The 25,454-nt window shown below is 37.6% G+C and overlaps 1 protein-coding gene across 2 annotated transcripts; it reads right to left on the minus strand.

Annotated features, from left to right (window-relative positions):
- Nucleotides 1-9,339: 9,339 nt before the first annotated feature.
- impdh2 (IMP (inosine 5'-monophosphate) dehydrogenase 2) lies at nucleotides 9,340-24,778 on the minus strand. 2 transcript variants are annotated; one of them, XM_034875532.1, is made up of 15 exons: nucleotides 24,288-24,778; nucleotides 21,900-21,948; nucleotides 21,285-21,386; nucleotides 21,087-21,161; nucleotides 20,372-20,578; nucleotides 19,529-19,616; nucleotides 19,185-19,384; nucleotides 18,639-18,729; nucleotides 17,211-17,306; nucleotides 16,348-16,371; nucleotides 13,851-13,994; nucleotides 13,354-13,498; nucleotides 10,949-11,092; nucleotides 9,962-10,045; nucleotides 9,340-9,714 (listed from the first exon to the last, which is right to left on the minus strand). In XM_034875532.1, exons 1-15 carry the CDS (start codon nucleotides 24,383-24,385, stop codon nucleotides 9,693-9,695), a joined length of 1,569 nt encoding a protein of 522 aa, XP_034731423.1. In that variant the 5' UTR covers nucleotides 24,386-24,778; the 3' UTR covers nucleotides 9,340-9,692. The 2 variants fall into 2 exon arrangements, with proteins under 2 accessions (XP_034731423.1, XP_034731424.1); XM_034875533.1 differs by lacking the exon at nucleotides 16,348-16,371 and having other exon boundaries at nucleotides 24,288-24,776.
- Nucleotides 24,779-25,454: the final 676 nt, after the last annotated feature.

Below are 25,454 nucleotides of genomic sequence, written 5' to 3' on the forward strand. Positions count from 1 at the left end.
TCGGGTATACAATCTCATCAGTCATTGTTCCATCTTGAAAAACCTGTTGTGTATCATCTGTTGAGTAAAAGAAAACGCAAGCAAGAAGAGACACGAGAGGTCAGCCTGACAAGGAAGAGCTGATGAAACGATAAAGGAAGGAGAGGGCTGTAAAAAAATTTTGTGGATCCAAAAATAGCTTTTAAATCCGGATATAAAGCATACATTTACCTCCAAAGGCTTCAAAAACCCTAAACAAAAAAAACAAAAAAGAACTTGAGAGAAAGAGGCAGTTGTAAAAACGAGGACTTGGATAAACTTTCAGTTTGTCACCTATACTTCAACCCTTGATAGGAGCGCCTGAAGACTTTCCAACAAAGCGAAACAATGGAACAACCACAAGCAGTTTCACAAGCAGTAAAGGTTTTATCAGAAGAATGTGAGGACAAAGTTGAAGAAGCCAAAGCAGGATCAAAGAGAGGTGGAATGAGGACTTGGCGCTTGAAGCCAACAGTGTAGAAACAGTGAAAGTACAAAAAGACATAAGCATAAATGATGACATTGATTAAGTTTGAAGAATAGGGTCTGAAAGTTCTCCAGCTCACCAACATGTCAGAGTAGCCGTCGGTCGTCCCGTCTGCCAACAGCTCCGAATCTCCAAACTTCCTCTTTAAATACTCGAGAGATTCATTTCACTTTCACTTCTGATCAGACAAAACTCCTCCTTTACTTCCTTTATCCACTCCCTCCTCGTCCTCATCTCCCTGCTGGAGAGACACAACTACTACTCTGTTGTCTTTTTTTCTTTTTTTTCTCTCTCTCTCTTTATTTCAGATACACTCTGGGTCAAGAAATTCTCATTTTTGTCTGGTGGTTTACACCTTGACAATTTCTAGCAGTCATTTCTGATGGGAAGTTTGTTTTCTTGTCTTGAAGTACTTTCAAGTTATTTATTAAACCTGTAATGATTAGATATTTTAATTAAAAATGTCACATAAAAGATATTCAGACATTCGTGTATTGTTTTAATATTGTAAATATCAAAGGATAGACAAGTGAAGTAAAATCACTTCATTATGTCATCTGATCTGTTTGTCTTAAAAGTTTTGTGTCATGATTAAATGTATTTGTTTTTGATACAGTATATTCATGAATTTACTGTTTTATTCAGGTCTTTTCTTTGTGTAGCCACTTGTTAACAATAAGATTTAAATCTATTTATTTTATAAAGGGCCAGTTCACCCAAAATAAAAAACAAAGTTTGTTCCCATAAAGCTGTATGTAGCCATGCAGTATAGTTATACTGTTATATAGTTAGTGTAGGTTATTTGTTTTATCCAACTTTAAAAACATTGTTTCTTTTCTTTTTTTAAACAAATGCCAAAACGGTCCGGACTGTGAATAGTTATCACTGGAAATATTGATATAGTTACCCCAGGAAAACTGTGGACAGTGTTCAGTGAATCATCCAGACTAATGACAACATATGTTTCTGGAAAGATGTTGGTGCTCAGTGTTTCTAAATGTAGTTTTTCAGAGCTGTGAACCACTACAAACGAAATTCCAGAGACCAGGGGTAAGTAAATGTTGGATTTACTTGTAATTTGAGTGATCTAGCTTGCCTTAACATTTGTTGCTCCCCGCTCCTTTGCTGACCTTTCAGTCCCTTGAAATTCTATAGTATATCAGATTCTAAAAGTATCCTCTATTTCTGGTCTAATGTTTTGCCTGTGATGTTACTTTATTTGCTAGGACTGCCTTGAAAACACTTTTTTTACCCTAAATTTTGACAACGGACCATCTCATTTTTTAAATGTACTTCAGATTTCTTTTTCAATTTTTTTTCTTCTTTTTAATTGTTCAGCTTAGGTTTAATTTTTCAAGTTAAGTCTAATACTTAAGTCTTAAGTATGTATGGCATATAAAAAACTCACCCATTGTTATCAGGAGTATTAGTACTAGTAGTATTAGTTTTTTCTAGTGCTGGTGGTTGTAAAGGTCGGTGGAGGAAGAAGTACTTAGATCTTTTACTCTGAAAATATCAAAGTAGCAATACCACAGTGTAGCAAATATCACATAAGTCAAAGTACAAACGTTTTTGCATCATAATATACTTAAGTATCAAAAATACTCATTTTAAAATAATATATAATATAGCATTGGATTATCCTCATCAATAATGTGCTCATCACTTTAATGTAAGAGCTGTTAAACGTGGTGCTAATTTGAACTTTATTCACTGCTGTGTAGTTTAATCTAAAATATTACATCATTAAAAATAAGTATTTCTTATTAGGATTCCACACAGTACAGATCAATTCAAATACAATATTTCTCTCTGAAATATAGTAAAGCAGAACTATAAAGTAACAGAAAATTGAATGATTATTAAGTAAGTGGACTAAATGTATCTTTCCACCCCTGGTAATGGTAGTTGTACTGACAGTACAATTTAGGACCATAGCGGTGATAGCAGTGGTTGCCAGTCAGCTTTAATTTTGTGATTTGCATGCCTAAAGCTGCAGTTGTTTTGGGATTCGATTTAAAGTGAGTTTTTTCTTTTAGTTGTGTAAGTTACCATGGTTTCAACAGCATTTTAGCAATGTATTTCAATCTCAGCAACTGCTTTACATTGAAATATGGTAGTATTTAAATGCAATCAAAGCATATATTTTATGCAACCTAGACATTTTAAAAGAAGTTTCAAAAGTTTGGTAGATATTATTCCATGAATCATTGTTGTTTTTTTTGCTGTGTAAAACCTGGATCTTTCAGTTGAGCTAATTGAAGCCTGTAAGCTGACTCTTTCCTTGTGTGTTAATTAGCATGTGACATGATGGATGATGTGAGACAGGTGTGACCGGCAGAGTGTGACTGCAGGAGTCCCATTAGTCCATCTGAGGTTTAGCCTGGAAAGTCCGGTGGATTTGGCAGAGTACCTGATCCTCCCTCGAGACCTGGTGCAGGAAGAAGGAAGGTGAGGGGGTTGGAGAGAAGATGGCTGCCGGTTCTCCTCTGATGGAGGGAACCTGCGCATCACTCCCACGTTTTGTCCTTGAATGTAACTCAGTAATTAACTCTCGTGTTGTCTTCTTGTCGACGGTGCAACTTTTAGTTTTTTGGGGTCATTGCTATGGCTTTTTCAGCTTCTTTTGGAACTTTTGTTGCTTTTCCTGGTGTTTTTGATGTTTGTCACTCATTTTACAATTTTTGTGTCACTTATTTTAATGTTTTTGTTGAATTCTTCTGCACTTTATTAGAATTTTTTTTTTTAGCGTTTGTCACTTTTTTTCAAATGCTATAAATTGCCCAAATTTAATTGAAGTAGTTAACTAATCATTTATTTTCCTTGTAAAGACCGTTGTACGGAACTAGCCACTTAACTATTCGACAATTTGGTTGAAAGAAACCCACATTTTTTTGATGTAGAAACTTTTTGAAAATTGGTCAAATTTGACCCATGGACAACAGAAGGGTTAACAATTTAACAGCAATGCAGTTTATCACCTAGGGTGGACTGTAAACCAACTGGCTTTCTACTTCTCTAAAATGAATATTGAATTACACCTGCAACGTGGCAGACTTAGTTATGATGGTATGAATTTAGTTTGTGTTAACCACAGCTTCCTTTTAGCTTTTTTTAAAGCTGATTTACAGTTGTGTTGTACCAAATGCAAACTGTTGCATTTGACTATTTTCAAACAATTTATTTTACAGGACCCCTAGTTTCCTTGTCCTTTCTAAAAAAAAAACATTGTTAGGAACTGCCAGTGCAGCAGGTCAGCTGATCACATAATTTAAAATGTGCAAGCATACAATAGTTAAGGGGCACCTAGTATTTCTGTAAACTTTGTAGCTACAAAAACCATTTATATAAAAATGTTCAGATATTTAAGGATATTTTTGCTTAAACTTTTTTCAACCATTATGTTTTTTAAAATAAACTTTTCTTTTTACATTGAAAGTCAATGCAGCAATCTTTAAATCCTCTTCAGGCTTCTTCCACTTCTAAATGCTACTGCGCCAAAATACAGAAGTCATTCATACTTTAAAATATTCTCAATTGTCAGCAATTAGACAAATGATGTAGCTTTTTGATAGCTTAACAGTTTTGTTATCACTGTTTAAGTTGAGTGCTTCTTTACGCTTGTGTTTTTAAAGGATGCTCAGTCCAGTGTAGTGCAGAGGAGAGAGAGAACATCATTGTCCTAAAACTTTAACTTGCTCTTACGGCCACAATTCTTCTCCTACTATGACTTTCAATAAATGTACTATAACTTTAGATAATCCTACAGTGCATACAGAAAGTATTCACAGCAGGTTTTCCCACATTATGTTAGAGCCTTATTACAAAATGGATTGAATTAATTTCTTTTTCCTCCGTCATTTCTACACACAATACCCCATAACGACAACAAGAAAGTTTTTAAATGTTTTGCAAGTTTATTAGAAATAAAGAACAAAAATAATACGTACATTGACAGCCTTATATACTTTTTTGCAGCACCTTTGGCTTCTATAACAGCCTCAAATCTTTTGGAATATTAAGCCAAAAGCTTGGCATACCTATCTTTGGCCAGTTTTGCCCATTTCTCTTCACAGAACCTCTTGAGAGCCATCAGGTTGAATGGGGAGCATCAGTGCACGGCCATTTACAGATCCCTCCAGAGATGTTCTATTACTTTTTTCAACATACTATACTATGACTTTTTATCCCTTTTATTACATACTATGATTATTTGTGACATACTATGACTTGCTTCAAAATACAATATTATGATTTAAAAAACATTCTACACTAGGACGTTTTTGAAATACTACACTGACTTTTTCATCACTTTTTTCAACATAACTTTGACTTTTTAATCTTTTTTCAACATGCTATACTATGACTTTTTTTAAATTATTTTTCAACATGCTACACTATGACCTTTTTCGAGATACTATAAAATGAATATTTTCAACATTGCCTGCTATACTATGACTTTTTCATTTTTTCAAATATTCTATACTAGGATTTTTTGACATGCTAGACTAGGACTTTTTTTTTTGTCAAACTATGCTATTACTGTTTTCTCATGAATTCTTTGATGGCACACTGGCTCAGTGGTTGGCACGGCTGGCAGCCAGGGAGGAATAACAGCGAACTCAGATCCAGGTTCAATACCCAGTCCAGCCTGGTGTTTTCATGACGTTTTTTCTGACAACAATCCTAGGACTACTTTTGAATTACTATACAAAATGACTTTTGTATCACTTTTTTTTCTATACCATACTATGATTTTTATCACTTTTTTGACATGCAATACTATGACTTTTTATCACTTATTTTGACACGCTGTACAGAGAAAGTTTGTGCACTTTTTTCAACACACTAGACTTTTTTTTGACATTCTGTGCTGTTACGGTTTTTAATATAAGTTCTTTGATGGCACACTGGCTCAGTGGTTAGCACAGCTGCCAACAGGCAAGTAGTCACTGCAGTCTCTGACCCAAGTTTGACATCCAGTCCAGACTGGCCCTTTTTATGTTTCTTCAACATAGAATGCTATGACTATTTTTGACATACTTACGCAATTCCTTATTCTATTGACGTACTATACTATGATTTTTTTATTACAATTTTTTGACACATAATACTATGACTTTAGCACTTTTTTTTTCAACATACTACACTATGACTTTTTTTTGACATTTTGTGCTGTTACTGTTTTTAAAATAAATGCTTTGGTGGCACACTTACTCAGCGGTTAGCACTGTCGCCAACAGGCCACCAGCAAAGAGTCACTGCAGACTCTGACCCAGGGTTGATAACTAGTCCAGTCCAGTTTTTATTTTTTGTATACAATACTATTACTTTTTTCAACATACTATACTATGACTTTTTATCCCTTTTTATTACATACTATACTGTGATTATTTGTGACATACTATGACTTGCTTCAAAATACTATCTTATGATTTATAGAAAACATTCTATACTAGGACGTTTTTGAAATACTACACTGACTTTTTCATCACTTTTTTCAACATACTTAACTTTGACTTTTTAATCTTTTTTTCAACATGCTATACTATGACTTTTTAAAAATTATTTTTCAAAATGCTACACTATGACCTTTTTCTATTTACTATACAATGAATATTTTCAACATTGCCTACTATACTATGACTTTCTTATTTTTTTGGACATGCTATACTATATATATTTTTTTATCACTTTTTTGAGATACTATGCTATGACTTTTTATCACTTATTTTGACACGCTGTACAAGGAATTCTTTTGCACTTTTTTCAACACACTAGACTTTTTTTGACATTCTGTGCTGTTACGGTTTTTAATATAAGTTCTTTGATGGCACACTGACTTAGTGGTTAGCACTGCTGCCAACAGGCAAGTAGTCACTGCAGTCTCTGACCCAAGTTTGACATCCAGTCCAGACCGGCCCTTTTTATGTTTCTTCAACATAGAATGCTATGACTATTTTTGACATACTTACGCCATTCCTTATTCTATTGACGTACTATACTATGATTTTTTTATTACAATTTTTTGACATGTAATACTATGACTTTTTATCAACATGCTATACTATGACTTTTATCACAATTTTCTTCAACATAGAATGAATCTTTTTGACATGCACATACCATGACTTTTTTTATCAACGTACTATACTATGACTTTTATCACAATTTTCTGACATGCAACACTAAGACTTTTTATCAACATGCTATGCTATGACTTTAGCACTTTTTTTCAACGTACTATGCTATGACTTTTTTTGACATTTTGTGCTGTTACTGTTTTCATTATAAATGCTTCAGTGGCACACTTACTCAGCGGTTAGCACTGTCGCCAACAGGCCACCAGCAAAGAGTCACTGCAGACTCTGACCCAGGGTTGATAACTAGTCCAGTCCAGTTTTAAAAAAAAAAAATTTTTTTATGTACAATACTATTACTTTTTTCAACATACTAAACATTGACTTTTTAATTTCTTTTTTCAACATGTTATGTTATAACTGTTTTTATTGTTAACTCTTTGGTGGCACACTGGCTCAGTGGTTAGCACGGCTGCCAACAGACAGTCAGTTAGTAGTCACTGCAGACTCTGACACAGGTTTGATACCCAGTCCAAGCTGGCCCTTTTCCCAACATTTTTTTTCGACATGCTATACTATGACATTTATTCGATTTTACTATACAACAACTTTTTCCAACATACTATACAATGACTTTGTTCGATATGCTATATTATGATTTATTTAAACATTCTATACAATATTTTTTTCCAAACGTTCAATACTATGACTGTTTTTGATATACTATACTATGACTTACAAGAATAATACACTTTGACTTTTTTGATTAATATACTCAATTCGATACTAGGACTTCTTCATCACTTTTTTTCAACGTACTATACTTTGACTGTTTTCAATGTTAACTCTAAATTGGCACACTGGCTCAGTGGTTAGCACTGTTGCCAACAGGCAACCAACAAGTAGGCACTGTAGACTCTGACCCAGGGTTGATATCCAGTCCAGAATGGCCCTTTTCATGATTTTTTTTTTTTTTAGACATACTGTACAATGCTATGACTGTTTTTGACATACTATAATATGATTGTTTTTTTTCTTTTTTTTTTTCATTGAAATACTATACTTTGACTGTTATCAAATTAACATACATTACTAGGACTTTTCTAGAAAACGTTTTTAACAACATACTATTACTGTTTAAAACTTGAATTCTTTAATGGCACACTGGCTCAGTGGTTGGCATGGCTACCAGCCAGCAAGAAATAACGGTGATCTCAGATCCAGGTTTAACACCCAGTCCAGGCTGGCTCTTTTCATAGCTTTTTTTTTTTTTTTACATGCAATCCTATGACTATTTTTGGCATACTATTCTATGACTTTTTATCACTTTTTTTTTGACATGCTATACTATGACCCTTTTCATGGCTTTTTTTCCGAAATACAATACTATTACTCTTTTTTGCGACCGTCTACACAATGACTTTTTTCAATACACTACATTTTGACTTTTTAAGACATACTATGCTATTAGTGTTTTCAACATAAAGTCTGTGGTGGCACACTGGCTCAGTGGTTGGCACAGCTACCAAATGGCAAGTAACCACTGCACACTCTGACCTACGTTTCATACCCAGTGTAGGGTGGCCCCCTGGTCGACTGACTCTGAGTATTTTTGACATATGACTTTTTTATTACTATGTGACATTTTTTGACATACCATGACTTTTTATCACTTTTTTTCTTGATGTGCTAAACCAGGACTTTTTTTCACTTTTATTTCAACATACTATACTATGAATATTTTCTACATACTGTACTATCTTTTTTTTTATATACTATGACTTTTTCAATAATATACTACGACTTTTTTATCACTATTAATATACTATTTTATGACTTTACTTGTTTCGACATACTATACCATTTTTTTTTTAAGATCTACTTTAACTTTTTTTTTACACAACACTACTGTTTTTAATTACTATGATTTTTTACAAAAATGTACTATGATTTTTAGTTGATATACTATACAATGGTTTTTTTTCATTCTATACTATAACTTTTTGTCATACAATTCTGACATTTTAATGTCATGTCTCAACATACCAGCCTATGACTTTTTAATGTCTTATTTTGACATACCATCCTATGACCTTTCAATATACTATGAGTTAATCTACCAAGTAGTATGCAAAGTATGTGAAATGGTCTCCACGTTGATGACCTACAAGTATTCAATTGGTGATAAAACAGAATATATAACATCAGGATTTATACCTATATGGAGTATTTCTACTTTTACTTAAGTTAAGGATCCAAGTACTTCTTCCACCACTAAAATAGTTTTTTGGGGATTCAAAATAATGGGACCTTAAACAAAGTGTTACCTTTAATTAATAAGAAAGCATGTCTTAATGCTATTGTAGGTTTGACCCAATTATGTGTTTAGTTTTTGCATGCTTAGTTTGAAATTAAGTCAGTCATATTTTTTAGGTTTATCTGTTTAATGTAATAAGGCAGTTCTTTACATACTGCAAGTTAAATGATTGGCTTTACTTGCCAGGTTTCCTGCATCAGATGGACAGAAACTAGATATATCTTGGTGGTGTGTTTCTCAGAGACCACAAGCTGCAGCACGTCTTCTTGGGATGTGCGTCTCCTCTTCAGGTAATGAGAATCCATTGCTTGATTGTTGATAAATTGTCTTCACATTGTATTAACGTTTTAGACGTTTTAATCTAAACAGTAAATGCTATCCAAATATCTCATTAGATATACACAAATGTAAAAATAAAAATCTCACACTATAGCAGCTCATGGAAAAACACAAGCTTTATTATTGGACAACTTTTTTTTTTCCTTAAACTGGACAAAGACATTTATTTTAATCACAACATGAAAAGGCATTGGAGGACTCAATCATACGTGCACTGATTGATAAATGCTTGGTTCCCCTCCTTCACACACAAACACTAAACACAGACAATGCATAGGAAGACTTGATGAATCCTTGGAAGAGTAGAGTGGATAAGAGTGTGTGTGTGTGTGTGTGTGTGTGTGTGTGTGTGTGTGTGTGGAGAATACATTTGAGGATATGGCATATAGTGTTTGCATAATGTGTCAGTTGGAAGGATTCTCCATTTGCAGGCTTCACGGGTGACTTCTTTTTAAAATAGACGTTTCTCATAACTGTGGGATAAAGAGGAGAAGTCAGTCAGAGAGGAAAAGACTGTACACAGTGATCCATGATGCTCCCTGAGGTTTCCTGTTAAGAGGCACTAAAGAGGAAGTTTGAGTGGTTGGAGCGAGACATGAAACTTAAGAACTTTTTAAGATGATGGACTATGAAACGGAACAAAACAACAAAGTTGTATCTACTTAGTTTAGTGGATCTTTCAGAACAAAGGCCAGTTTGTGTTGCATTGTGTACGTGTACCTGTGCAGGCTGTGGACTCCACCCTCCATTTGGGCTGAAGACGTTCTCTTTTCAAATTTCAGATCTCCAGAGTACATCATGGCTCTGCCAGGTTGGAAAGAAATTCTATTACACACACACCAGACATCAAGGGGAAGAAATACAACACAAGCACTAGGAATAGAATATAGTGTGACTGAAACCCTCGGCAAGTACTAAGGCTAAAGCTGCGTCCCAAATCTATACTACATACTAATAACCATACAGGGATTTAAATTAATAATTAACTTGTAATGACACGTTTATGGCATTCTACACTTTTAATGACTTATGACATACTCTGTTGAAATAGCCCTTTTTGGATTGTGTTCTTTTTGTATTGCTTAATGTCAAGTATACTAACAGTATATTGAAACATACCAAGTGGCCAATTTATTATCATCATCAGGTGCACCTGTAATATCTAATGAATTCCAATGCAACTGTTCCGTACGAGGTCTACATTTGTTAGTTAAATATGTTTTACCATTTGGGATCAAAGTTAGTGGTGGTGTTGGTCTGGACTGTATTATATTCAGAGATGTTTCCAATATTCTCCCCTCGTACGTAGATAGGGAGGACAAAATATTAGCAATACTGCTCAAAATAATGAAGTTCCATTCAACTCTAACATTAACTACGACTTCAGTAATGAACATTAACAACAATTTAACCAAAATGTGAATATCTCTTAAACTTAGTTAAAAGTGGAATGTGTGGTTGTTGTTGTTATTGAACAGGTGTAATGAGTAGAAACTGAGTACACTAGTTATTAGTCCACGGTATCATGAAGGTTGTATAACAATTAAATACTTTATTACATTAGAATTCCCCATTTTTCTGAAGGTCAGAGAAAAATCCCATTTTATTCAATATTCTGTGTGAATACATTTCCATAACGATTATTCTTTCTTCTGTAACTTGGGGATCACAGGCAGTTTTACGTAATCTGTCTGCTGTGTTTTTTACCTGAGTTGTGTAAGGCTCTTGGATCCGATGTCCTGACAGGAGTGCTGAATACCGGCCAGCAGGTAGGGAACAAACTTGTGGATGGAGCCTTTGTCCTGCACTGCTCCAGAAACACCCTGAGCAACTTTAATCTTATCACACTCACTGTGAGGGGAGAGACAGAAAAAAAGTGGAGTGATATGATGGTGTTAGTGACAGAGTGTACACAGGGGTAGCAGTAGCTCAGTCCGTGGGAACTTGGCTTTGGAACCGGATGGTCACCGTTTCAAGTCCCCGTATGGACAGAGTATGGAGTGGTAGCCGGATAGTTTGACTCTCTACAAGTGTTTTTTTTTTTGTTTTTTTTTTAAATTTAGAAGGGATCAATAGTGTCTTCTTTTCCCTTTTGAAACTCCCCTCTCACAGACATTTAAAGCAAATGATCATGTACAACCTGTGTATTGGCTAAACATCCATAGTAAGGTGAATAACTGTTTTTGAATACGTTCCACTTTTTAAAAGTGTTAAATGAGTGTTACAATACTTAAAAATTTAAGTATTATTGGGTAAAATGTCTGCTGCTCTGTCCTCTTCTAGTAGGCTCATCATTCTTCACCACAAGGGAAAAATGTCTTGTGCTCTGAAAACCACTGAAAATCAAATGAGGAAGAAGTGTTGTCATATGGGGAAAAACTGGCAAAGAATTGTCTAGAACGACGTTGTGGTGAGACAAAGCTACAGTCGATATAAAAAAAATCTACACACCCGTTAAAATGGCAGGTTTTTGTGATGTAAAAAAAAATTAGACAAAGATAAATCATGTCAGAACGTTTTCCACCTTTTAATTTGAGCAATTCAATTGAAAAACAAACTAAAATCTTCGAGGTTGAAAAATAAAAACTTTACAATCACCTGGTGGCATAAGTGTGCACACCCTCTTATAACTGGGGAGGTGGCTGTATTCAACTTCATTTCACATTCAAACTCATGTTAAACAGAAGTCATTAAACATATGCCATCATTTAAAGTGACTGATTAATCACAAATAAAGTTCAGCTGTTCCAGAAGGATATTCATGACATTTTCATAGTTGCATCTCAGAGCAAAAGCCATGGTTGGCAGAGAGCTTCCAAACCATCAGAGGGATCTCATTGTTGAACAGTATCCGTCAGAATATCCAAAGCATTAAATATACCATAGAACACAATGAAGACACAACAGAGACATCCCTCCAAATGATGAAATTGATGAAAAGAGCAGAAGGCTTTCAATAAGCCTACAGGAACATTAAAGAAGCTGCAGGAATTTCTGGGAAGTACTGGCTGTGTGCTACATGTGACAACAATCTCCTGTATTCTTCATATTAATGGGCTTTGGGGTAGGTGGCAAGATGGAAGCTTTTTCTTACAAAAGAAAAACATCCAAACCCGGCTGAAGTTTGCAAAAACAAACATCAAGCGTCCCGAAAGCATGTAAGAAACTGTTATGATCTGTTGAAACCAAGGCTGAACTTTTGGGTCATAATTCCAAAAGATGTGTTTGGTGCAAAATCAACACTACACATCACCCAAAGAACACCATACCCACAGTGAAGCATGGTGGTGGCGGCATCAGGCTTTGGGGCTGTTTTTCTTCAGCTGGAACAGGGGCCTTAGTCAGGGTGGAGGGCATTTTGAACAGTTCCAAATACCAGGCAATTGTGGCACAAAACCTTCTGGCTTCCGTTAGAAAGACAAAGAGGAAGTTCACCTTTCAGCATGACAACGACCCAAAGCACACATCCAGATCCACAAGAGCATGACTTAACCAAAAGATTAACGTTTTGGAATGACCCAGGCAGAGCCCAGACCTGAATCCAATTGAACATCTGCGGGGTGATCTTAAGAGGGCTGAGCACAGGAGATGTCCTCGCAATATGACAGATTTGGAGCACTTTTGCAAAGAATAGTGGGCAAATACTACCACGTCAAGATGTGCTACGCTAATAGACTCCTACCCAAAAAGACTGAGTGCTGTAATAAAATCAAATGGTGCTTCAAGAAAGTATTAGTTTAAGGGTGTGCACACTTATGCAACCAGGTTACTGTGCGTTTTTATTTTTTATTCTTCCACCTCAAAGATTTCGGTTTGTTTTTCAATTGAATTATTCACATTAAAAGGTGGAAAAAGTTCCGACATGATTTATCTTTGTCTCATTTTTTTACATCACAAAAACCTGCCATCATAACAGGGGTGTGTAGACTTTTTATATCCACGCTGTAAAAGGGAACCGTGGGCATTCATTGAGTTCTCTTTTGGAGTAAGGGTTAGACCATTGCTTTGTAATGATTCAAACTGCAGAAATACAGTCACTAACGTTAGCAAACTAAAAACTCTTATCAACTTAAACAATACAGCCTATTAGCCTAGTTTGACTGTTTCTGTACCTGAAGTATCTGGTCTGGGAGCCCAGGTTTTTGTCCATGGCATCCAGGGAGCCCATGCCACGGTATTTCTTCAGCCTGATTCCGTCCGAGAAGAAATATTCACCAGGAGCTTCACTGGTAGCAGCCAGCAGAGAGCCCATCATCACTAGAGAGAAAGATCAGTAAGAAGTCAAGTTCAAAGACCAGTAATGAATGGTGACTACCGAAAGGCTTAAATGAAGTGAAAGTGGGGGAAAAAGGTTGGCGTTTTTTGCTTCTCCCCCACCACCACCACCATAAATCCCATTTCCCACCAAGAGCTGAAAACACCATGATCAAAATTGGAAAATCTAACATTTTCTGTAACACAAATTAAAACATGTTGGATGTCCACAGCAAAATAGCTAATATTTAATAAATCTGCAATAAAATAGTTTAGTAGTAGTTATTTCAATGTGGTGCATATCTCATCCATCATCTAAATATTTGTATTAAACTCTTGCACTCTTTATACATACCTGTGGATGCTCCCAGTGCCAGGGCTTTGGCAATCTGCCCAACAGTCTGGATGCCACCATCGGCAATGACGGGCACACCAAAACGCCTGGCGTATTCCGATACCTTATAGACCGCTGTCGCCTGGGGTCTGCCGCACGCCAGCACTGAAGGGAGGAGAGAGAAAAGGAGTACATCTGTTGAATTTAGTCATCGTAGCTACAAAATAAAATGACATTTTCATCTTTACCAGACAATTACATAAATAATTAAAGAAAGCGCTTTTGAAGCAGGAATCCTCAGTCGGCTGATACCGATAGTTTGATAAACTAACATTAAAAAACTTCCCAATTGAGCTCTGAGAGCTCAACTGAGTTTTCATAAGCATGCACAGTGGAAACTCCCAGTGGTCCAAGTGACATAAAAAAAAAAAAAAAAAAGATCTTACACAAAGTGAATGAGCAGACAGGCTTTCTGTTATATTAAAGATAAGCAAGAATGAGGAAGTTAAACTTGTCACATCAGCAGACAAATCCCACACCACACGAAGACTCTACATCCGTCTCTCAAAATATATCCTTCCTCCATCAAACAGAACTACATTTCAATTTATATCTTTAAGATCTTTCTTTTATTGTGACTGTTATTGCCACTATTCATTACACCCCCAACCGGCCCCGTCAGACAGCGCCTACCAAGAGCCTGGGTCTGTCCGTGGTTTTTTCTCGCCACAGTCACACTGCTTGCTCTTGGGGAAATAACTAGAATTGTTGGGTCCTTTAGGTAAATTATAGAGTGTGTTCTAGACTGTAAACCAGTGAACCTGTAAAGTGTCTTGACATCTGTAAAGTGTCTCTTGTTATGAATTGATACTATAAATAAAATTGAATTAAGATTTCAACCAATAATCTTTTTCACCATTAAGTAAGGGGCAAAGCTGTTAACATTTTCCACCAAAGAGAAACATCTCAATTCCTTTGTTACCGGAAGAGTCGTTTTGCTTCCTGGGAACTCAGTGGTGCATGGTACTTACCACAGGGTGGCTACAGGTATTAACAAGTCAAATTTAAGACCTTTTAAGACTTTTTAATACCAATTCTAAATGAAATTTAAGACCAAACTTACGATGGAAATACAAAGTGGAAATATACAGTATCTTTCCAAGTAAACACAAAATTAACAGTATGGTAAAATGAAATTAATCGGTTGAGTTTAAGAACATTGACTTAATGTGTGTAATGTGAAAGAATAACAAAAATGTAATTGCTGTCCTAAATTATATTATTACAATATTTTCAGTTTGGGTCCCTTGAACAAATGGTTATAACATCAAGTGAAATAACATCAAGTGAATATTAAATAAATAATAAAAAACACTGTTCCTTTTGAACAAAAAAAATTATTAATGAGTGTTTTGCGGGGTGGGAATAGGAGTACATTTAAGACAATTTAATGCTTTTAAGACAATTTAATGCTTTTTAAGGACCCGCGGCCACCCTGTACCAAACTAGTCTTAATTATCCTGCTATGTATTGATGGCCATGTTGAAACGAGGAAATATTGCAAAGGACAATTTGTGCAGGTTATCAAAGGTAGCGCCACACACACACACACACACACACACACACACACACACACACACACACACACCCCCCCCCCCCCCCCCCCCCCCCCCCCCCCCGCCTCGGCCCTGATGCTACTCAGACCAGACATAGTAGGTGAGCGCTAATACGTCCTCTCAGACAGCCATGCTACAATTCAAAAGTACCTTAGGTGCAACAATCAGTTGGCAGCACTATCAGACTTTGAATATACTAAGTTGACTATTAAAAGGTAAGTCACAGAAATCAGAATATGGCACAAACGGCTGAACAAAGATGCATGTATCATAAAGGCCGCCTCTGTGATGATGATCAATTAAAAAGCAAAGGTGAAATATAACCTGTCTGGTCCCACCCAATTCAGCAGCTTCACCATCCTGGCTAGACAGAGACACCTTGTGGCTGCACGCTACTCGTTTGAATGCCATGTGTTAGGAATGGGTGTTCGAAATGGATGAGAGCTTTGATCTTTAACTGATACAATGGTGAAAGGGTCAATTAATCAAAATCCTGTCACAGAGGCAGCACACAAAGAGTTTGGCCTTAAACCAGCCACCATCTGGCCAATGGTGTACGTAGGCAACCAAAGGACACAAATGGATAGTGTCTCAATCTGATGACATCATCAAGACCAGAGACTAAAAGGTCAGTAAAGTGGGTGGAGGAAGAGCAACATTCACCCAAGATGATGGACAGATTAGTGAGGACACAGGAACAAGCTAAACCCCCAAACACCTACGGCCAGCTCTATACACAAACAAAAAACCCACAACAACTACCTCCAATACTTTTACTGATGCAAAGCTGTTAACCAATCAGTGCAGCAGGCTGTGAAGCGGGTAAAGGGGGGGGGGGCAAACTGTGATAGTAGAGCAAATTGGAGCCCGGTCAAAGACCAAAGGGGACATGGAAAACTTACTGGAGTATCCCGTAACTGTGGGAGCTGCACACAGAGACTCACACACACACAAACATCAGAGTAGAATGTAGGGGAGAGAATTTAAGAGGGAGAAAGCACAGAGAAAGAAAGGGGAGGAGGCAGGTAGGAAGACAACAAGATGAAGATGAGAGACAAAAGTGAAAAAAAGAAGAAAACAAATACAAATACTGACTTTAAAGGAATCTTAAGATGAGATGAAGAGAGACAACAAAAAGCACAGAAACAATATCTACCGTAAAAGGTATAACTATGCCACAGAAATCACAGCTAAATGTATCCCCATGACAACTTAGATTTAAAATCCAAACTTCTTTAAACCCTATCTATCAACCTTATCTGCACAATTTCACCAACTACGGTCTATATTTCCAAGTGGTCACAATGTCCAATCAGGGGATCGTAGTACCCGACATGACTTGGTTGAGAGAATTGTCAGACTAGACACTGAACCCCGACCAATCATAGCTCAAGTACTTTAACAAAATGCATGACTTGCAAAGGTAATCAGGCAGGAGGCGCCAGAGACAGACTGCTGGGGTCAGAATTGTCAAATCACACTGCCGAAGTCTATACAAAAGAATACAAAATAATTTCAATATGCTAATTTTTCCAGCAGAGCCTCCTGAGAAGTCTTTGGTTGTCTTCCGATAAGAAACACTGAACAGACAACTAAAATGTTGAACCAACTATTTTCATGCCATGCAAACCGGACATTTAGTATCCTTTGACTGGCAATTTCCTTAACTACATTAGAGGCTCCAGAATGGCTGGTGGCTTCTTTGTGGGTGGGAGCATTTAGTAAGGTACATGGGGTTTGCTGAGTTTGCCAGTCAGTCACTCACCTTCCTGTGTGATGCAGATGGAGCCGCTGCCCATCCCCACTCTAAGTCCGTCCACTCCTGCATCTATCAGGTTCTTAGCTTGAGCTGCAGTCACCACTGCGGTGGAGAGGGGGAGACAGAGAGGCTGTTAGAGCTGGACAACGGCAACGCTCTCTAATTCGCCCTCATTAATCACCTAACGTAGAAACCAGCGCAGAAATCCTCTTACGACAGGCTTCATGTGGGATTCATGAAACGTTTGTATCACAAATAAATGCAGCGGACGGAAACAATTGTAGTTTAAATATCAAGCCCCAATATAGTCTCGGTTTTGAGGCCTCGCCCCTACTATTCATGACATGGTGAGACGTAATCTGGCTAAGAAGCAGAACTTTTCAGAGGTGGAGATCGAAACCCTGACATCTCAGTTAAATTTGCAGTAACGTGTACTATTTGGCAGCCTAAAAACTGGTATTAGCCTGTAGGAAGAATGCAGGATAAAAAGAGATCACTGATGCGGTCAACAGTGTTGCCGTATTAAGTCAGACTCCAGCTGAAGTTTATTTAATTTATACATCCTTGATATATGTATACTCCTAATAGTAATTTATAGACTTATATTGCAATCTCTTATGCCAACATGTAGGTGTACCTTGTAGGTCTTTTAAATAAACACACGGTAGCAGAGTTTATGCAGTGTTTTTTTTTTAAATCATGTGTTTCTAGTGAGTCAGAGCCAGGTGACAGCTGCGAGGGAGAGTGTGTGTCCTTGTTAGTAGTAGTATGTGTTGTGAATAGTCATGTTTCCTGTATTGAATATCATTGCCAAACATAACACTATACCTTTTGAAAGCGAGGAGTAATATCCTGTCTCCTTTGTATAGCCCCCAGTTGGGGTTGTGCTGGACACAGCTCTCTGGGCATCGGGTCAGCTGGCTCCGTCACATTTATGGCACCCTGTTTCCCTGTGCAATGTTGTGCAGAACCTTACAGGCTAAAACAATGTTGCGGACTTTTTCTGGCGTGTATAGTAGGGTCTCCCCTGCCGCCCCTCCACCGTGGCTCGTGTGTGAAGGCTACGTGTGCACTGTTGCTCGGCTCATAGAGGTCTTCTAAAAAGAGCCAGATCTGCCACTGTCGATAAGTGATCAACTGATGACTTGTCCTTCTCCTGTTACATGGGTGATCGCAAGTCCACACTGACTCAAAAACTTGTGTACACAATGTCAGACCAGACGTGAGATTATTTCGCAGCCTATGCTCACCTTCAAATTGCTAAATAAATAGGTGTACACTTGACCTACGCCTGTTATAAGTCGTATGCACGTCCCATAAATGAGGGTCAATGTGTGCTCTCTCTAACTGGAAGCAACATGACCACTTGGGATGGGAAGCTGAGATCAATGGAAATATATTTTTTGATTATTAAGTAAAGAAAAGAGTAGTTACCATTGCCTCCGATGACCTGTAGGCTTGGATGCTTTTCTTTAATATATTTGATCATGTTGATCTGGAAGATTGAGTTGCCCTGAGATGAGTCCTGGAGGGGCAGATGGAACACATGACATTGTTATATACAGAGCATCATTACTTGGATTCCGTACACATCACAGCTTTTAGACAGCCTAAAATCAAATGAAGTTCATCCAGAGCAAATCAACTGCACATTTTTAAATGTGCTCCCACAGTTACAAGATCAAGATTTCATCCCACATCTGTATCTTCATCAACAAGATCAACTTTGCAGTCTGCTTCATAGATTTTGTCTGTCGTGCACTGGAGTTCCGCATTAAACCCAGTTAACCGATTACAAATGTGTGAAAGAGCTTACTTTTAGACTGTTCTCCACCAACAGTGCCAGTACCAACTCCAATTTCTCAGTAATAAAACGCTCTGACCTGCACCCTAAAGTCAGAAACTGATACCAGTAGAAAAGGGTCCACTATGGAAAACAAGAGACTCCACCTCTAGAACCTGTACTGAAGTCCTCCTTACCAGCACCACAACATCCACTCCGCTCTGCACCAGCAGGTCCAGTCGGTATTTGTCGTCATTGTGGGTGCCGATGGCGGCGCCACACAGCAGCTGTTTGCGCGAGTCTTTGGAGGCCAGAGGGAAGTCTCTGTTCTTCTTCAGGTCTGTGCGGGCGATGATGGACACCAGGGAGCCCTCTTCATTCACTATAGGCAGCTTACCTGCAGTAGGGAATCAGAGAGGTAAGACATGTACAGAAGTTCACACCTGGATGCAAGTTAATCCGTTTAATGCAACATTTTTCACTGGAATGATCACGTAAAAACCATGCAAATTATGAATAATACATTTAATGTCCTCCCCACCTTTCTTACTCCTCTGGAGGATTTCATTGGCTTCTTTCAGCGTCACTCCAGCAGGGGCGACCACGAGATCCTCTTGCTTTGTCATCACCTGTTGACGCGGTGACACACAGAACATAAATAAAAGGAAGCACTTTAACATTGAAAAACAAATATATCTAAAAACAAAAAAAAACACATCTGTACAGGAATTCAGGCTTTGTTATTGTGACCTTCTGGCACAAATGAAAATAGTTAATGTCTGCTATTTCTCCCAGCCCTAGATGGTATTATTATGCTTGATTTAGTTGATCATATGTCCTAAGTTAAAAACAAAAAAGGTTGTTCAGTTTACTATCATATAGGACCAAAAGAAAAGCATAAAATCAGGTTTGTTAACATTTGATAAGCTGAAAGCAAAAAATCTGTTATTTTTGGTCAAAATAGTTGCAGATTAATGTTCAATCACATCCCTTCATACTTAGAACTACTTGATTATTTGACTAATTGATACAGTTCTTAACTGAATTATTTGAAATTGAGCGTGGCTAATAAGACCCACTGCATGCATTTAGTATATCTATGCTACCATTGTATTAGTGTTAGTTAATATATTGTTATATTTTTTGTTATTTTTAGCAATTCAAAATACTTTCTAGTGAAAGATGTTATTACTCAGCAGTAAAACATCCCTATTGCAGTCTCAAACATTCGCTATGGATCAGGCTCCAACTGAAATTCATAGCTATTGATTAAGTCAACTGATTTCCATAAGAATTTCAATATGAATCACATAATCTTGATTCATTTACTCCAAACACATCCAACACCATAGTACTTTGAGTTACTAATGAGTAATGCAGTCACCTCGCTCAGTGGCAGGTTATGGTCCTCCTCCTTCAGGAAGTCGATGTCTCTGGAGGAGATGATGCCCACCAGCTTGCCGCCCATTTTGCCGTTGTCTGTGATGGGGATTCCACAGAAGCCATGGCGAGCCTTGGCCTGGAACACGTCCCGAACGCGCTCGTTGGGGCTCATCACCACAGGGTCTGTGATGAAGCCCTGCTCATAACGCTAGGGGCAGGGAGGAAGGAAGGAAGGAAGGAGGTGAGGAAAAGGAGGGGTGTGGAGAATAAAAGGAGGGACAGGAGAAGGATGGTGGAAAAAAAAGAAAAATGGAAAAAGTGGATTTAAGAGCCAGCATGGGAAAGAAGGGGAGAGTAACAGCCAGGGAAGGGGTGTAAGGAATTCAAAAAGGAGGTTGGATAAAGAATATGTGAGCATTTCACTGCAAATACTCGAGAGCAGAGGAGCAAGGGATGCAGGGAAATAACACCCTTTTACAGCTTTCAAACTGAGAACAGCAAATAAAAAAAATAGAAAAAGACAAAGAGAAGCTAACATTAGATGACAGATGAAACAAACCTTAAAAACAACCAAGAGAAAGAAAATGATCATGTGAGAGCAAGAAACTTTCAATAAAAGAAGAGACAAGATGAGCAAATGAACAAAATCAGAACGGGAAAAGGGATGAGGAAGTGTAAAGAAAAAATTAAAGCGTACAGACAGTCATTATCACTACCTTGACTTTGCGAACTTCATTGGCCTGGAACTCTGGAGTGCAATTGTGGTGGATGAAGCCGATGCCACCCGTTAACTGGGAGGAGACAATACATCAGGTGTGTGTGAGTGAGCATGGCAGCGTGCCAACATGATAGCAGCAGGAACAATAAACAATCTAACAATCCAAGGAAATCAAGCGTTTGTGTGTGGTACTTACTGCCATAGCGATGGCCATGTTGGCCTCTGAGACAGTGTCCATGGGAGAGGAGACCAAGGGAGTTTTCATGGTGATTTGTTTGGTGAGCGCTGAGGTCAGGTCCTGGGCAAAACACAACCGGGCGATATTAGGCACACATGGACACTTTCATTATTCAGAGTCAAATTTGTTACATTAGAGTCAAACATCTCAAAGGCTGGAAACTGTTTAAGATGTTTACTTTGGAATACTACATGTATAATAATAATAATAATAATAATAATAATAATAATAAATACTGTTTGATCCCCAGTGGGGAAATTACAATTTACACTCTATAATCACCTAACTATAGTTAGGCTTAAGGCTTTTTTTCTATTGTGTTTGGTATTGGTCAAACTTTTTACTGTTTGACTCATCTTCTTGTGCTACTGTTACACAACATTTAAGAATTTAACAATATCCCATCAATACCACGGTGGGAGGCCATGATTTAATGCTCTGGCTTGTGGACGCATTGCGAGCCTATTTCTGGGAATCTTTGTGATGCTAATCCTTACTCTCGCAAGTCATTTGGACATCCTGCCACATTCAGATTACTTTGATACCAAAACAGCAGCATTAATCATAACTCACCACTTGGTCTGATGTGAAGTCAATGTATCCTGGCAGAATCAGGAAGTCACTGAAGGAGAGAAGAAAGATGAGGTTAGAGCAACTCCTTACAGTACCTGTCCATCCTAAAAGCTAAACCTGTCTCAGACAATCAAAACATGAACAATTCAAATCATAATCTGGAACTTCCCATTCCAAAACTTAAAACTAAAACCTTAAGAAAAACAATGAATGGTTTCCGTTCGACTGATGGGGCTTCACTTTACAGTTAAGAGATTGTAAAAAATAAAAAATGTGACGAGTAGACATGCACCTAACACATATTTCTAGTTCAGAAACAGAAAACCAATAAGGTATTCAAAGGAAAATGCGACTTTACTGCAAACAGGACATGTTTCTTTCTTGGGAATCTTCAGACGGTGTCATCTTACAGTACAAGTGTGTGTGTGTGTGTGCGCGGGAGAAATGTTTTGCAAAGAACTTCTTAAATGAAAGGCATGTCAACCCACGTGGCGTATGAGTGGTCACGCGGCCCATTTGGAGATGAGACCAAAAAGAGACAGGGCAGCGGGTTTAAGCATGTAACATGAGTGACTGTCAGCCATTTAACCCACTGCACTTTAATAAACAAACATCTTTGCTTTACAATGTTTGATTAATGTATGTGGATTTCTTTTCTTTTTTTTAGGCTCTGTAAAGTGTTTAAGTGTTCTAAAAAAAAGCGCTATATAAATGAAATGGATTATTATTTCAAAAACATTGAGTAACCTGGATTTATTTCCCATTTGAAATCATTTTATTTCTTCTAAGTACTTTTGGGATGATGGTTAGACTATGCTAATTGTTTTCTGGATTAATCGATTGGTTAATCAAATGTTAGAAAAAGGTGAAAAATGTCCATCCCTGTTTCTCAAGGTCCAAGGTGATGTCTTGTTTTTTCAGTCCGAAAACCAAAAAATATCCAGTTTAATATGATATAAAACAAAGAAAAGCAGGAAATCTCCACATTTGATTTAAAAAGTATACACATTTTACACACACCCACACACAAACACACACAGAATAAGTAGGTTGTTAGTCTCAGTTTAAGGGTGTTTGTGTTTCCAGCTCCTCTCAGATCCTCAGGCGGGCTGTTCCAACATGTTGGTGCATAGGAGCTAAAAGCAGCATAACCAGAAGTTTTTGTTCTGCTTTGTAAAAAAGGAGAAGAAAAGGAGGAGGATCTGAGGGGCCTTCCTTGATCATAAATTAAAAGCATTTGTAATATGTGGTTAGATGCTAAACTACTATTTTTTCTGATTTATCAATGAATTATTTGGTCTTTAAAAAATATAAAACTGTGGCAATCAGTTTGTAGAACTGGTAGATATATCAAAATACTGACTTCAAAAATATAATCTAGGATTTTGGACAAGAAAAAGTGGCAGCATTTATTTAGTACATGGCACTACTGTGTTTGCTTAATAGTATAGAGGACCACCAAGCAGATGCTTTAAATATAGCTGGGTCCACACAGCCCGGCATTACAACACAGGACCGTGTAGGCCATGACATTTCAAACCAGCGTGTGTACAGTAGGAATGTGCCCCCTCCTGCTGTAATTTAGACTACTAGGTGCTGTTGTTATTGTTTAATACAGCTTGACTTATCGGCAACCATTTTCTGTCTAGCAGTGTGGAGTGGAGGGTGAAAACAATGAACGGTCTGAAGGTCAAGTTCAAAGCAAAAAACTTCCCTGATGGCCCCAACTGGCAACTGTTATGCAACGATGTCCTTATAACTAGACAGTGGATCTACAATGTAGCTTCAGTTTCATATTATGTAAGAAAATAAGTTGTGTTCACTACCCACTGCGTCATGTTATAAATCGCATATTATGGATTTTTTATGTAATCAATTGGACTTACAAAAGCCCAACTGGTGGTTTAAATTTGAGACTTCTTAAGTAAATTAGTGGTTACTTGGGGTATTTAAAGGGATTTTCAACCCATTTCAAACATGAAGTTCAGTTTACTAGCTACAAGTATGAACTTATTCAACGTGTGATATTATATATAGTTATTGTAATAATAATGTTTAATTTAAGTCATAATGTGAAGAATGCCATTGCTTGCATTATGGGACATGTATCATCCAGTGTTTTTGGAGCTTGATTCTAGCCATTAAAAATGGTAGTACATGTTTCTCTTAGCCATTACCAGATCAATTAATAACCGATAGATTAATTAATAACTGTCACTGGCTGTCCCCAAATAATAGCTTGCTTTGGTAACACCAGACCCAGTTGCTGGACAACTGAGAAACATTCTGTATCAGTTAGTGAAAACACAGCAAAGGCAGGGGGCTAGTTAGCACACAAAGCTACGTTACATTACAAAACTAGACACTGGTTCAGCGTGGTGTCTTTACTTGTAAGTGAGCCCGTCTCCTCCGTTAAACAGCTGCTGTCCCGACAGCCCATCATCGGGGATGTAACCGGTCTGCCCGCTGATCAGGTAGTCCGCCATGACGTCCAAATAAGCCCTAGCCAGTCCTTCAGTTAAACTAGTTAAGCAATTAATTTAACAAGGTCCTGCGGATACACAAACAGACAAGACACAGGCCCGGGAACAGAGACCCAGAACTTTCTTCTTTCGCCCCACTGTGCTGCTCTCCTTCTCGGTCACTTAACGGTCCACCCGTCGTCCTGCTCCATGCGCCTATGAGCAGCCAGGAATAGTTCTGTCCGGACTCTCTGTTAACGGCCGGGAACTAAACAAAAAATGTCGGTATTAAACCCTATAAAAGCATATATATCCCTTTTTAGGCCTCTACGCCAGTCAAACCTGAGCGCTGCTCTTTCTACAGTTCCACAGACACGTGCATTATTCCCGTCTGACAGCGTTTCCGACGCTGACGTCACGTCCGGCCGACCTACCCCCATATTTTAATCATTACAAAGAGAGCAGCTTTTTATTATTACCAAATAAAAGTTATTAAAAAGGTGAAGAAATTAATATTTTAACGTCATATCTGAAGAAATGTCAACACAGTGCAACATACAGAGCTCAAGATCCCTGCATGCTTTGCGTCATGGTATATGCTGATTAAAAAAAAACAAAAAACGGGTGGAAAAAGTACTGCATTCGAAATGTGACAATTTGAGTACACAAGTAAATGTACTCATAATGTAGAATAGCTCCTTTTATTATTGGATTCATTATTAATGATTTAAGTTGTAGCTGGTAAAGGTGGAACTCATTTAAAAAAAAAACGTTATACTGCTGGAGAGTTTATTCTGTGATAATACGTCAATGTTTATAAGTTGAACAGGTCAACATTTCCTTCTGAAATGTAGCCTGGTGGAGAATAAGTAAAAGCTATACTGTAGTCTGGACTGGCATTTAGAAAGAGTTTGGTGGATTTTCAGAAATGCAAAATGTGTCCCACTTCATTTGAACACATTCACATTCTGCAGCTCATAGAGCAGTTTTATAATGGAAAGTGCCTCCCTGTCCTACTTTGGAATAAACATTTGAGGGTGCACTCCTTCCCCTACTCCATGTTAGTGTGTGAAGGTGAAACTGGGTCACAAAC

The sequence above is a fragment of the Etheostoma cragini genome, chromosome 7, assembly GCF_013103735.1.
Source record: "Etheostoma cragini isolate CJK2018 chromosome 7, CSU_Ecrag_1.0, whole genome shotgun sequence".
In the NCBI taxonomy this organism is placed as follows: domain Eukaryota; kingdom Metazoa; phylum Chordata; class Actinopteri; order Perciformes; family Percidae; genus Etheostoma; species Etheostoma cragini.

Coding starts and splice junctions, on each gene's coding strand:
- impdh2 (XM_034875532.1), bottom strand. CDS start 24,385: ATGGCGGACTACCTGATCAGCGGGCAGACCGGTTACATCCCCGATGAT. Junction 19,617..20,371: donor ATAACCTGCCACTGAGCGAG/GTGACTGCATTA, acceptor CCGCGTCAACAG/GTGATGACAAAGCAAGAGGA. Junction 13,995..16,347: donor CACAGTTACGGGATACTCCA/GTAAGTTTTCCA, acceptor TCCTCCCTTCAG/TGCTGGCGTGCGGCAGACCC.